The sequence below is a fragment of the Nannospalax galili genome, unplaced genomic scaffold, assembly GCF_000622305.1.
Source record: "Nannospalax galili isolate Female #2095 unplaced genomic scaffold, S.galili_v1.0 scaffold488, whole genome shotgun sequence".
In the NCBI taxonomy this organism is placed as follows: domain Eukaryota; kingdom Metazoa; phylum Chordata; class Mammalia; order Rodentia; family Spalacidae; genus Nannospalax; species Nannospalax galili.
In genome coordinates, this window is record NW_008360316.1 from 2,801,891 (window position 1) to 2,815,410 (window position 13,520).

At 43.7% G+C, this 13,520-nt stretch overlaps 1 protein-coding gene across 1 annotated transcript in view; it reads right to left on the reverse strand.

The window, feature by feature from the left end:
- Positions 1 to 13,520, reverse strand: part of Atp8a2 (ATPase phospholipid transporting 8A2) — a 604,547-nt gene that overhangs the window by 273,370 nt on the left and 317,657 nt on the right. Inside the window, exons 25-26 of the mRNA XM_008824989.2 lie at positions 13,282 to 13,465; positions 8,495 to 8,605 (exon numbers count right to left, since the gene is read on the reverse strand). Of these exons, the coding sequence (XP_008823211.1) occupies positions 8,495 to 8,605; positions 13,282 to 13,465 (295 nt within the window). The remainder of the gene's footprint in view (positions 1 to 8,494; positions 8,606 to 13,281; positions 13,466 to 13,520) is intronic.

Consider the following 13,520-nt stretch of genomic DNA (forward strand, 5'->3'; position numbering starts at 1 on the left):
TATAAGGTTCAGAGTGTCTGTGACTCTTGCTGGGGAATCCCAGTAGACAGCTCTTTCTGACTTTGTGTCCGATTCCTTACTGCCCCCTTCCCCTCTCCACCTTGTGCTAATAAACCCATGGCTGTATCCACTAGCAGCAACCAAATGGACTCTGAGAGAACATTCTTAGCACATGGCTAACTAGTTGCACAGCCATCTTCCAACTGAAATACAAAACCCCTCTGGGTTCCTTACCCAGGCCTCCACTAACTTTGACATTTATCGCAGAACTGGAATCAACTCTGAATGAGAAAGACAGGTGCCGGCCTCTCTCTGCACACTTGCTGGCCTGTCTCTTCCTGCCCTTTCACTGCTCAATGTGTCTCCTATTCATCCTCCCATATTAATTCATTCAATCCTGGGACCCACAGGACCCAAATTGCTACCCCATGAAGCATCAGTTCTTAGAGGACTTGTGCCCAGCCAACAGTCACCACGCTGTGTCACAGCCTCTTATCTGCATCCCCACTCTACTTCAACAGCATGGACTCTGAACTCAGACTACTTGACTTGGAGAATGAGGAAAGAAAAGGAGAATTCAGAATGTTTCTATTTCAAGTTAATTTTCCAGTTGCCCAAAGAGAAGCCTTTTTAAATGATTTCCTTTTGTCACTTTGAAAACTCTAATGACTACCCAACAATTACTAGCACAAAACAGAAACCACCCAAGTACTTACATGGACTTTATAAACTGGGATTCTCTTGAGAAAGGTTGGCATCAGGGCTGTGTACACAGGGCTCCCTGTGCACACAGGTACCAGGGATACAAGCCACACTCACTTGCACATCTCTGCTAGATGGAATCATGGTAGAGCTTGCCTAGATCCGCTAGTCTTAGAATACCAGAGGCCACACAGCTTCTGATAGAAAACGGATAGTCTGCACAGGTGACGGGGCCACGTACCTTACTGAAAGGCCCACTGATAGACTGACCTTTGTTCACTCTGGCATCTTACTACATTCACATTAATCTTACAGATGCCCATTCATCTCAATCATATCAAGAAAAACAAAGCCACCTCTACCAAGGCAGATGCACAGATGAAAGAAAAAAAAAAAAGCTTAGCTCTAAAGAATTTTGTCTTTTACCACAATAACATTTCTAGTGTCAATAATGGAACACAGGAGCTGGAGAAATGGCTCAGTGGTTAAGAGTACTGGCTGTTCTTGCAGAAGACTTGGGTTGAATCCCAGCACCCACATGGTGGCTAACAACCATCTGTAATTCCAGTTCCAGGAGATCCAACACCATCCTCTTCTGTCCTCCGCAGGCATTGTACAACATGGGTACACTTACATACATGTAGGCAATACATTCATACACATAAAATAAAAATACATTTTTAAAAAAGAATGGAACACAGATGTGTGTGTTAAATTCATATATGTGAACATGTATGTGTGGATGCACATGCCTATATATTGTATGTGTAGAGGTCAGAGGTCAATGTTGGGTGTCTTTATCACTCTCTACGTTATTTTTTTAGACAAGGTCTCTCACTGAACCTGCAGCTCACCATTCCAACTAGCCTGTCGGGTCAGCAAGCCACAGGAACCATAGAAAGCTACCTGTTTTTCTCCCTGTTCCTCAGCACTAGAGTTACAGTCATGCACTATCACATGCAGCTTTTACATGGGTGCTAGGATTCTGAACTCAGGTATTTATTCTTATGCAATAAGCACTTTAACCTATGGAACCCTGAAACATGTGTTTGAGATATCTTTAAGCTATACATTATTTTCAAGAGGAAGTGATATTGGGTGGAGTGTGTATGTGTGTGTGTGTGTATGTTACTGAGGGGGCCGAACCTAGAGCCCTGTACAGGATAATGAGCATTCTACTACTAAGTTCCATCTCCAGTTGTCTTTTCATTTATTATTTTGAAACAAGGTCTCACTGAGTCACCTAAGGTGGCCTTGAACTCACTCTGTAGCCCTAATAGGCCTTGAACTTGTGACCCTCCTGCTTCAGCCTCCCAAGTAGCTGGAATTACAAAGTCTTCATCAACAGACCTGGCTTGGATGAATTTTTTATTGTAGTTTAAGACATCTATTCTCCATGGATTCTAACATTTAAAACAAAATTTACCCCAAAGTCTTCCACCAGTGACTTCACAAAGCCATGAAACAGCTAAAAGGAATATGTATATATATTTTTAAGTTAAAAAATTCAAAGTGCTCATATCCTGAGAAAACCACCATAAATTATTTTCTTTTTAAATGCGAAGACCCAGAGCCCAAAACATTGCTAAGCATTTGGTCATGCTCTGGAGTATTATAATGAAGAAGTTTTTCGGTTTATTTGCTTGCTTGAGGCTTGTCAGATATTGACAGGTTTTCAGTAGCTACTGGCTTAATTCTGTTGGTGATGGCTTCATTTAGTGTCTGAATTGCTATGGTCTTAGAATTTCTTTCATTCAGTAGTAATATTTTCAGAACTTCATGCTGATAAATATGCATCCCAATTCCTGGAATTTATCCCATACCAGTTTAATGAGCCACAAGAAAACACTAAAATGTCTTACACACATTGTCAAAAATATTGCAAACACTCCAAATCCTGCATAATCCACCTCATAAATATTCACTGTATGGTTACTCTTTATTATTAGGGGGCAGCAACTAGCATCATGAGGAGCTGGGTCTCATCTCTAAGGTAATGTGGTCATCTTTCTTATGTGACATCGAAGTCTACTTGATGCCTCTATCATGGTCTCTTACATCATAAGTTACATCCAAGTAATGGTCCTATTAATCTATTTAAATATCGTGATCATTAAATTTAAAAAAAATCTGTTCCCAAAACACATTTTCCAAGGGTTCAGAAAGTTCGTGGGCAAAACCCATCCTAGAAAATGCTTAAAATGTTGCTGGTGCTGGTCCTTCAAGGTGTACCTGATCTAGAAGACTCTGAACAACTGAGTGATCTTTAAAGAATTCACAGTCAGCCTCCTCTTGAGGAGATACCACAGGGATGTCAAAAACATCCATGTACCCTTCTCTGACCTCTTCACCCTCAACTTTTCATTTAAGGCAAACTATCCTCCTTATAAAAATCAAAGGGGTTTAAAAAACTATGCTCCCTTCTTCTGTTCACAAATTATATGGGAAGATAGTTATATAAGGGTCATGGTCGACCCAGGTTTAACATTATGAAATGACATCTAAGTTTTCTGCTTATCCTCTAGAGGCCCTACATATCGACGGACAAATTTTCACTTTAACCACATAACTTGCCTGTTCCAAAGTGGGAAAAGGAATCTCAGTTTCTTAAAGCAACAGAACAGCTCAGCTGTTCCTATCACATACACCAGTGAGCCTTCGCTCTATGCTTTTGCTATTTCATTTCCATTCTGGACCCCTCTCTCCTGTTGGCTTTAGGAAGCCCATCTGCATCTCAGTCTTCTAGTCCCAAACTGGATTTTACCAGCTGAGCACAGCCCATCCACTGCTGCTACAAAACTCAGCATGTAACTGGTGTAATATAAAATGAAAGTCTAGGTCCGTCTCGTGGGATCTGCCCTTCTACTGCATTTCTCTCAAGGTGACTAAGGCAGCAAGGCGTGTCAACCTTCTTTTCTCTCCTTTTAGCATTTATTTCAGTTGTGCTAAAATAAGTCTAGCAGTCTACCGTTTTAGTGATTTTAAAGTGCACAGCTCTGGGAATTCCCATCTCTGTGCAGACATCACCCCATCCTTCTCCAAAGCTCTCTGTGACACTCATCGCCTGTGGGAGTCAGAGGCAGACGGAAAACTGCATTTGTTTCTAATAAAAATCCAGTTTTAGTTAATACAACAATATACTCCAAAGGGTTTATCTTTCTGAATGTTAATTATAATTCAGCAGCACTGGTCAAAAACAAAGGAAGCAGATGCCTTGGGGAGCAGAGCTGGTGAGGAGTGGGCCTTTGGCCAAAGGGGGCCATGCAGATGGCATGGCAAGAGGACAGGTCATCAGGAGCCCCAGGGAACTGTGCAGGGCTTGACTGCAGCAGCGCATTGGCAGGCTCACTGCTAGTACTGCTAAGGAACTCTCTACCAAACACTGAGCCAGCCACTGGAACTGGACAGGTATATGTTTCAGAAACCCCATCCTGGCTATGTTACGGAGGGCTGAGAAAGTACAGTAATTGGGAAGACAAAAGTACTAAATTAAGGTGGTATCAAAGGATGAAGGCAAATGATGCATACCATTTTTAGTTTTATCTGTTGTCTGGCCACTATCAAACCTCAGGGTGTGTTATTTTGTCTAATGGTTACTATGGCCTGAATAAATTTTATGTGGTGTATTCAACAAGTACTAAGTAAGATCTGTCAGTAACAAAGAACCTATTGTACAAATAAAGATCCTTTTTAAAATTTTATTATTTTTATTTTATGTGTATGAGTATATTATCTGTATGTATGTAAGTACACCCAAGTCACACAATGCCTGTGGAGGCCAGAAGAGGGTATCAGATCTCCTGGAACTGGAGTTACAGTTAGCTGTTAGCCAACATATGGGTGCTGGGAATCGAACCCAGGTCCTCTGCAAGAACAGTCAGAGCTCTTATCCACTGAGCCATCTCTCCAGCCCAGATAAAGATCCTTAAATCAAGTATGTGTTCTGTTCAAGGCACACTGGTGAGGCAGATTAACTAGATCAATGTCATTTTGAAACATTAATGGCCAAAGGGAGGGAAAGTCATAATTCCACCAGGTTTCCTGTGGTACAATTGGGGAGGATGCTGTTCTGGTTTAATTTCTGTTGTGACAAATGCCCTGACAAAAAAGCAACGTAGGGGAGGGAAGGTTTACAATTCCAGGTTATAGTCTCTTAACTGCAGGGAAGTCAAGGCAGGAATTTAAAGCATCACATCCAGTAAAGTGCAGAGAGAGATGACACATCCTTGCCTGCTTGCTCCTCACATTCAGCTAGCATCATCCACTCTTACACAGCACAGGGCCCAGCCCAGGAAATGGTGCTGTCTACAATCTTCTATATCAATGACAAGACAATCCCCTACAGACATGCCCACAGTCCTCATCAAAACTCTTTACAGGTGACTGTAGGTTGAGTCAAGTTGATAGTAAAAACTGACCAGCACAGACACAAATTCTCAATGAAGCAGGAAGGACTAAATGGGCTGTAGGGAGTCACACAGTAAGACGGCCTGCCCTGGGGTTTATCTACAGGAATGGAGAATGGTTTCCAAATAAGCTTCAAAGGGAAACATGTATTGCAGTCCACATTCCACAGTATGAGGACATTTCTCCAAAAACACTTATGGGTAACTTAGAGGAAAAGGTGAGGGCAGATAATATACAAGGCATTGGGTGAGAAGTGGGAACTTCAGCTTACTTTCCATGTAACACTAAGAACAGTGTATATGCTCCTTGGCTAGAAAAACCCATTTTTCTAGATTAGCATATCAAATAGAAGATTCCATTATGTCATGATCTTCATTGAAAATTTCAGTTATATAATGATCAGGCTCAAAATACCAGTTAAAGCCATAAAGTGTATATGCATTGCTTTGAGACTATCTTTTTAAATGATTGGTTATATTGCTTCAATATAACCGAGAGTGAAATGAACGCATGTTGTTATTGTGAAAGTTTCTCCTTCAGGTACAAGACAACCATTTAAGGGAAATAAGTAACGTGTTTAGTCTTACTAAATAGTTAATTTAGGCTATCATTAGTATTTTTTTTTTGCAAATGTGTAAATCAACTTGGAATAATCTTTGAAAGCGAAGTTCAAAACACACTGAAATAGTATGTAAGCAGTACCTTCCTACTTGAAAAATTACATCTAAAGTGCAGGCTGGTGCCAGGGAGGAATTTGGCATCAGCATTATCTGAGTTGACGCTTTGACCGTGAACAAGTCAAGGGTTTTGTTTTCTTGGTTTCCAAATTAGAATCTCCCAGAAACACTAAACAGAAAAGTAGACACAGATTGTGGAGACTTTTTATATTTTTTACCTTTCTAAAGAACGTTTGGAAAGGCCATTTACAGTGGATCATTTAGCAATTGTTTCTTGGGTACAGCCAAAAGCTGCATTTGAGGCCTTTGTTTTAGGTCCTCATTCCAAGCAGTACTTTTCAGACAGACCAAATGTGTACTCTACTCAGCCACAGCCCACTTGAAGTTAAAAAACAAGATAGTAGGTGTAAATGACTAAGATGGGCCTGACAGATGCTCTGAGAAGCAGAAGGGTTGGGAGCGCCATGCAGAGCGTCTTGATAAGAAGTCTAGACTATCAGTAATCTGCTGATGGTGAGAGAAAACAGATTAAGAAGCTGTACAAAACCAACAGCTACAGGAACACAGAGTACTGGGAAACTTGGGATATGCATAGGAATCAGGATCCCAGTTTCCCTCCCGTTATCTATGACCCCAAGTGACACTAAGGAGTGACTCCTATCATGTGTGGGGAATAAAAGGCTAAGAAGAGGGAGGCAGACATCTCTAAATGCCAAAGGGGAATTGTAAAATGAGAGCAGGAAGATAGTGACTACAAAACTCACTCTACCATTATGGACATGTTCTTCCCAGGGGCAGAAGAACAAGACAGGCAAACAAAGTACGGGTCGTTTTTGAAAATATAGATTTGAACCTCCTCTCTATCCTGAAACACATAGCAATAAAGCCTGTAAACCTCTCAAGGTTCTGCTATACATTTTCTTCCTGGAGAAACAATGCTTACTGTTTACTGTAAGCAGACAGGACCTTTCACACAGAGGGCTCAATGCTCAAGTTAAGAACAGGCAAGGCTTGTGGATACTGGCCAGGTCTCTTCTGAGGACCTGTAAGATTCTTTTAAGAATCTGGGGTAGTCCTAGCACATAGCAAGCTTTGGGTGCACAGGAGGTGCCATCTTCTCTGCAGAGTTAGCCATGTCCTGCCTGCGGTGGGGCGAAGAAGCTGCCCTTTGTGCAAAGTAGCAAAATACATGGCCATTTCTAGGCAGATTTGGAGGACAGAAAAGCACAAGCTATATTTCTGCTCCATTTGTGCCTTTGGCTGGGTAGTCTTTTACAGTGAACAACTTGTACAATGTGGGAAATTTTTCTCCTTTCTAGTTTAGTTACCAGATGAGTGACATGAACCTGTGTGTTTGACCTGAAGGATTCATTGGGAAAGGGTTAACAAGGTAAGGAAGAAGTAGCTAGTCACTGTTACATTTGCAAGCCACCTGTTAAATTATTTGTACCGACAGTTAAAAAAATAGAAAAATTATACCATACTATTATGAAATATTAATATGAGATATTAAAACACAAGTAACATTGTTTTTTATTGCTCTAAAGATCCTCCTCTTCCTCCTCCTCCATTTCGTCCTCCTCCTCCTTCTCTTCCTCCTCCTTTTAGACAAGATCTCAAGTAGCCTGATTTGGTCTCAAACTCACTAAGTAGCTGAGGCCAGCCATGAACTCCTGATCCTCCTGCTTTCATATCTCAAGTGTTTGGATTATGGATATGTGTTTTAGGTATGCCTAGCCTAAACATTCTTATGGTCTCTTCTGACAGTAGACAAGTTTAACTTAGGAGTCCACTTCCCTCTCTCTTATGACGATGACGATGACGATGATGATGATGATGATGATGATGATGATTGGGGAACTAACCCAGAGCTTTGCACATGCTAAGCAAATGCTCTATCACTGAGCAACATCCTCAGACCTCCTCTTTTCTAAATACATTTGGCAATCCAGTGCCAAGGCAACCTCAAAGTCACACTATTGCAGAGCTGTTCTCAGGAAACAGAAGCAACTAGCACTAACAGCAAACCTAAGGGCCCTCGCCACTTCTGGGGCGCAGCCCTCTAGCAAGCACATATGTTTCACTCGTATATGAGTTAGCATCTTGGAAAACTGTAGGGCAAATGCTTCCTCACAGTTGCCCTGCTCACTCCCACACCTCTGTCTCATGAACCCTAGCATCCAAATATCCCAGGGGCAGTGAGGGACTGTTCAGGAAACAGCAGCTTCCATGAGCAATGCAGCAGGAAATCAGGCCCTGCTCATGCAAGACAAGAAAACCATGGGATGGATTACCAAGAAATGTCTCAGCACCATCAAGAAAGATGGATGCTTCTGTTGCCTGGCCCTGACCACACTGGTCCCAGGCTACCCAGCAAGAGGAGGCAGTGAGCAACAGGGATGGTCTGTGTTACCAGGTAAACAAAGGCAAAGAAGAAGGGCACAGGATGGGAGTGAGGGGTTGAGGTGAAGCTCAGGAGGAAGGCACGGATAGGCAGGGAAGAGAGTTGCACCTGGCCTTGGGTACTCATTACTAGTCCCATGGTGCAGCCAACTTTCAAAGAAGGCCTATACACAACCCAGATTTTAGTAAGTCCTAGCTGAATGTTTAATTTTACATTAACAAAAACCTTCCTTGAGATGGATTTAATATTTAAAGATATCTCTCCCAAAAGCCTATCTCTTCAAGGGAGGGAGTGCTTTCCTTACCTCAATGATGTAGAGGACCACGTTCTTGTAGAAACAGTAGAGGATGCACTTGGTCACCCGGTTGTAGCTCCAGGCTCCGTGAACCAACAGCAGCTTCTCCAAGTAGGAAAACTGAAAAGGGCAGTGACAAGATTCAGAGCAGCCTGCCATTGAAGACTAAAACCAGAGTGTACTTATTACCAGAAAACAGTCAGGGAAGGGAGAGGAAACTAGATCCTCAGCTCACTCAAGAAAAATGCTCCCTAAGGATGGTGCTTTCAGGGCAGCTGGAAACAAGGACACTCTCTCAAGTTGACCTGTTATTTTCCCCAAACATATTCACCTTGACTAGCCTGGGACTCTATAAGCTAGTCCCTTTCAGGGTCTTAATTATGAATAGAAAGTGACTATCTGAACTGGAAGAAAAGGACATCAGAATGGGACACCTCTACAAAATCCACCACCGATTTTATGATGACCTTAGGAGTAATGTGCAGGGGACACTCATAAACAGAGGCTTTGTTAAAAAAAAAATAAAAGATGTGACATGGGGCTGGAGAGATGGTCCAGTGGTGAAGAGCACTGGCTGCTCTTGCAGACGATCTGGGTTAGATTCCCAGCACCCACATGGCCGCTAACAATCATCCGAAACTCCAGTTCCAGGGGATCTGACCCTCTTCTGACTTCCATGGGCATTGCACAACATGCATGCACTTGCATAAATGCAGGCAATATGCGCATACACATAAAATAAAAATAATAAATAAAATAAAAACTATGTATGCACATGAGCACGCACACCATTCCCACTGACAGTTTGCAAATTAAAAACAATTATACTTCCCTCAACCCCCATAGAGGCACGTGGACAGATTCACAAGCACACAGATACAGAGAGACACACGCTGCTTCCACTTCTACCCCCATGATGCAGTCCTTCTTTATCTATTGCTGTGCATTCAGGGGCAACTAACTGGCTCTGTGTGCGAGTGATATAAGGGCTTTTGCAGGCTGAGACTGAGCCACAAATGTTCCAATGACCTTGGGCCCTGCTGGGGCAGGAGGTTTTTGGCTGCCACTTAAATTAAAATCTCCTTTGCTTCCCTTGAGAGCAGCTTTGCTTTCTGTTTCCTATTTCCAGAAGGTTTTAAAATGTGTGACCCTTGATTTGAAGGGAGGAAAACAACGTCTTTTTTTTTTCATTTCATATCATAATCTAGGAAGAATGAACATAGGGGAAATCTTGCTTAAACTTATACTTGAGTTTTCCTTTGGGGAGGCTGCAATGGTTTGGATGTGGTCTGTTCCCCAAGGGTTCTTGTTGGAAGTTTGGTCCTCAGTGTGGTGCTGTAAGAGGTAGCGGGACCTTTAAGAAGCAGAACCATTACAATTGCTACTCTCAGAAAAAATTTGTTCCCATGGGGCTCCAGGTAGTTCCTGAGAAGGGGGCTGGTAAAAAAGAACAAGCCTGGTCCCTCCCCTCTCTGTTTACCTTCCTTTTTTGCAATGTGACCACCCCCTCACATGAACTCCCATGGTGACACTATGCTCTGATGCAGCTAGAAGGTATCAACCAGAGCTCAAAGATGCTGGTACCATGCTCCTGGACCTCCAAAACCATGAGCTATATGCAACCTCTGGTGTTTTGTTATAAAAATGGAAAACAGATTAATATAGTTGACTTTGAATGAAAACATTGAGCTCAGGGGTTAGGAAGATGCTTCAGTTGGTAAAAGTGCTTGCCCTATAAGCACAAAGACCTGAGTTTGACTCACAGCATCCATGTAAAAAGCCAGGCATGGTGGTGTGTGCCTGTAAATCTCAGTGCTGAAAGATGGAGACAGGAGAGTCCCTCGGGCTTGCAGGCCAGTCAAGTGGTCTAGCCACATGGATAAGCTCCAGGTTCTGTGAAAGACCCTGCCTCAAAAAATAAGACAGACTGAATGAAAATGATATCTAATGTTGACCTCTGACATCCACAGGTGCACACACATGCATACGTGCACACAATTAGCTCCTCCATGCTAAGTCACAGTGTTAGTCGGTCCCTGTTCCTGTCCCAGAGGAAATCCACTTTAACGCTCTTAGATTCTGGGAGTGATAATTGGGTTGTACTGCGAACATCCCAGAAACTTAAAAAAAGTTCTTTTGCTCTTGTAAACTCAATTGCTAATTTTAGATGACTCTGGAAATTTGATTTAACTCACTACAGAAAAGAAAGATTCTGACAAAAAAAAAAAAAACTTTTCCTTTTGAGCGGAAACTATATTATAATTTCCATTAGCACCAGAGAAGAGAATTATATCCTAGGAAAGTCCCATTTCAAGTGAGTTTTGCCAGACACCCAAGGGGGCAAGAAGACACCTTGTACTTCCAGATTGAGGGGGCGACTTCAAAATGGCAGAAGTGGGTGCACAGGGAAAAATAAGACTGCCCATCAAAGTTCATTAAGTATACCAAAGGGGAGGGGGACTCATGAAACAGCCATCTAAACAAGTACAAAGGAAGCCCACACTTGACCTGGCCCTTGGTGTTAAGTTTCAACAGGCAAAAGAACATCTGCTAGAGTCTTCCTGAAGCCTCCTGAGTGTTACAGTGATTTGCTCTCAGGAAAAAATGGGAAATATCTTAAATCAATGCTGTCCCAAGGCTACGCAGGGGACAGAAGATAATAGGGGGCAGGTGGAATGTTTTCTGGTGAACGGGGAGCTAAGGGCTGTGGACTTGCATTGGCACCACGCAGTCCACCTGCCCAGGTCAGGTGGCAAACAGTGGCCAGTCATCTGTCCAGGGACTGCCGTAGTGTAAAGCATGAGGCAGGCAGCAATGAATAGGACCAGAGCTCTCCTCACTGCAGAACTTTTCTAGTATCTGTCTTTCCTTCACCTTATGGGGTGCTTCCCCAAAGATGAAATTAAAAAATGTATTCACCCACACCACAGTGAACAGATAAAAAGCACACAGTATTTACTTCAGTCGGGCATGGTTATAATGAGGGGGAGAGGAAGTCATTTAACTGTGACATTTCTGGTGTACTCATTAAGGAAAGAGCAGCTTAGTGTCCCGTGCTCAGCACTAACTCAGCCCTGAAATATCAGCACCCCCACGCCAATCATGGGCAGGACCACGAACAGGAAAACCCATGACCTAGACACACATAGCTGCTTTTTCTTACTTTGGCAGAGCCGACTACTACTCTGGAGGTAAAAGAAATGCCCCGAATGGACTTAGAAAGCTCTGCTCCCCCACACGCCTCTTTGATGCCTCCTTCTGAGAAAAGCAATTGGAGTCTACAGCCTATTGGGATGCAGTTTCAATAAGGAGTCTCCCTTCTCTAGACATTTTAAAGAAAAGAAGCAGACAAATATTTGCCTGGAACTCCTAGGAAACCTCTTAAGAGCCCTTCCAGTCACATGATGTTATAACTCAAGTATTTAATAATGCTGGGGTGTATAACATCCCCAGTTGTTGACAGTGGACAGGAAGCCTAGGTCCCCCAGGCCTCTGCACAGTTGACTCAGGAAAGTAACTGAGCAGGTGTGCGAGGTGGCCCCCAAGTTCACACAGGTCTGCTGTCCTCTGATCTTGGACATATACTCAGACCTGAGGTCAGTCATTGGATGTGTAAGACCTTCATGTTTCCCACCTGTAAAATCAGAACTCCTGCTTCTGTCTCCTTTAGGAGTCAGCTCAAGGATCTGAAGTCAACAAAGGAATAATATTAGCAGGCACTCTTCAGAGCTGTGTGGCTTTGGCCATTCCTTGCTGTACTGGCAGAACCTCAAGCTACGGAGAAACATGAGAAGTGATGGACACAGCGTCCTTCAGGGCTGGGGAGTCCTGAGCTGCAGAGGAGCAGACCACAGCCCTGCAGGAAGTTTGCTGGGTTATCTCTGCAGCTCCTAATTTCAGCTTAAAGGGGAGACAAAGCCACTGCCCCTTGTAATAAAGCAGTTAGGGTAACATGATCAAAAGCGTACTACTTAAGGATGCAGGACGGAGCTGGTACTACAGCAAGGCAGGCATTTGCCTGTGACTGCAGAGACCACTATGATCTAGTAGGCCAGAGAGTCCAGATATGCCCCTGGGAGTCATGAGGTTGGGTTTGCCCCTTCATCTAGTGGCTATCTTGAAGGGTTGATCACTTCTTGGATCTTTAGGCCTCATGTTAGATAATCACAAAGCACATCAAACCTATGTGGACAACACTCAGTTCAGAGAGGAATGGACTTAACTTGTCCTGACTGCAGGAAGCTGATTGTTCCTGGCCATGTGGTCACCTCGCCCATGCTCCCCCAATTCATCCCACAGCAAGGGTCTGGGGTTGTACCCAGCCATAACTACCAAGAGGGGACATCCATAAATCACTGCTTCTCCCTGACCTTAAATACCTGCCCAGTGCATGTGAGTACCTTCTGGGAGAAGGGCGATGCCAAGACTGATAGGATGGCAGAGAACGGTGTTCTGAGCACTGCTGTTCTTCGGCAAGTGACACACACCAGAAAGCCCCGCAGCAGAAGCAGGAATGGAGGATGAGAGGTGATTTTTAGGAGGCCCAGGGACATGTCTGGCAGGAAAGCATGTGGCTGAGATGACAAAGCAGTGGGGCCCACTGGAGGCCCAGGGAAACCCAACCCAGAGGAAGGAGTCTCAAACAGTTCAAGATCAAGACAACAGTAAGATCTGCACACACTAGCAGTTCATCTAGATGGTGACCTCCCAGGGCAGAGAGAGTTCTTGGGGCTGAGTTCTGGTTTCTCATGCTCAGCTATCAACAGGGAGGGACAACTGGAAACCACACGGCTAACCTGTGCGATGGCATAATCCGAGTTGTTGGTGGCCTGCATGCCTTCATTCCCGCTGATCCCCACCCCTACGTGGGCTGTCTGGATCATCCCTACATCGTTGGCACCGTCTCCAATGGCCAGGGTGATGGCTTTCACTCGCTTCTTCACAACGTCCACAATCTCAGACTTCTGCAGAGGGGACACTCTGTGAGGAGAGAGAGAGGGAGGGAGGGAGGGAGGGAGGGAGGGAGAGAGAGAGA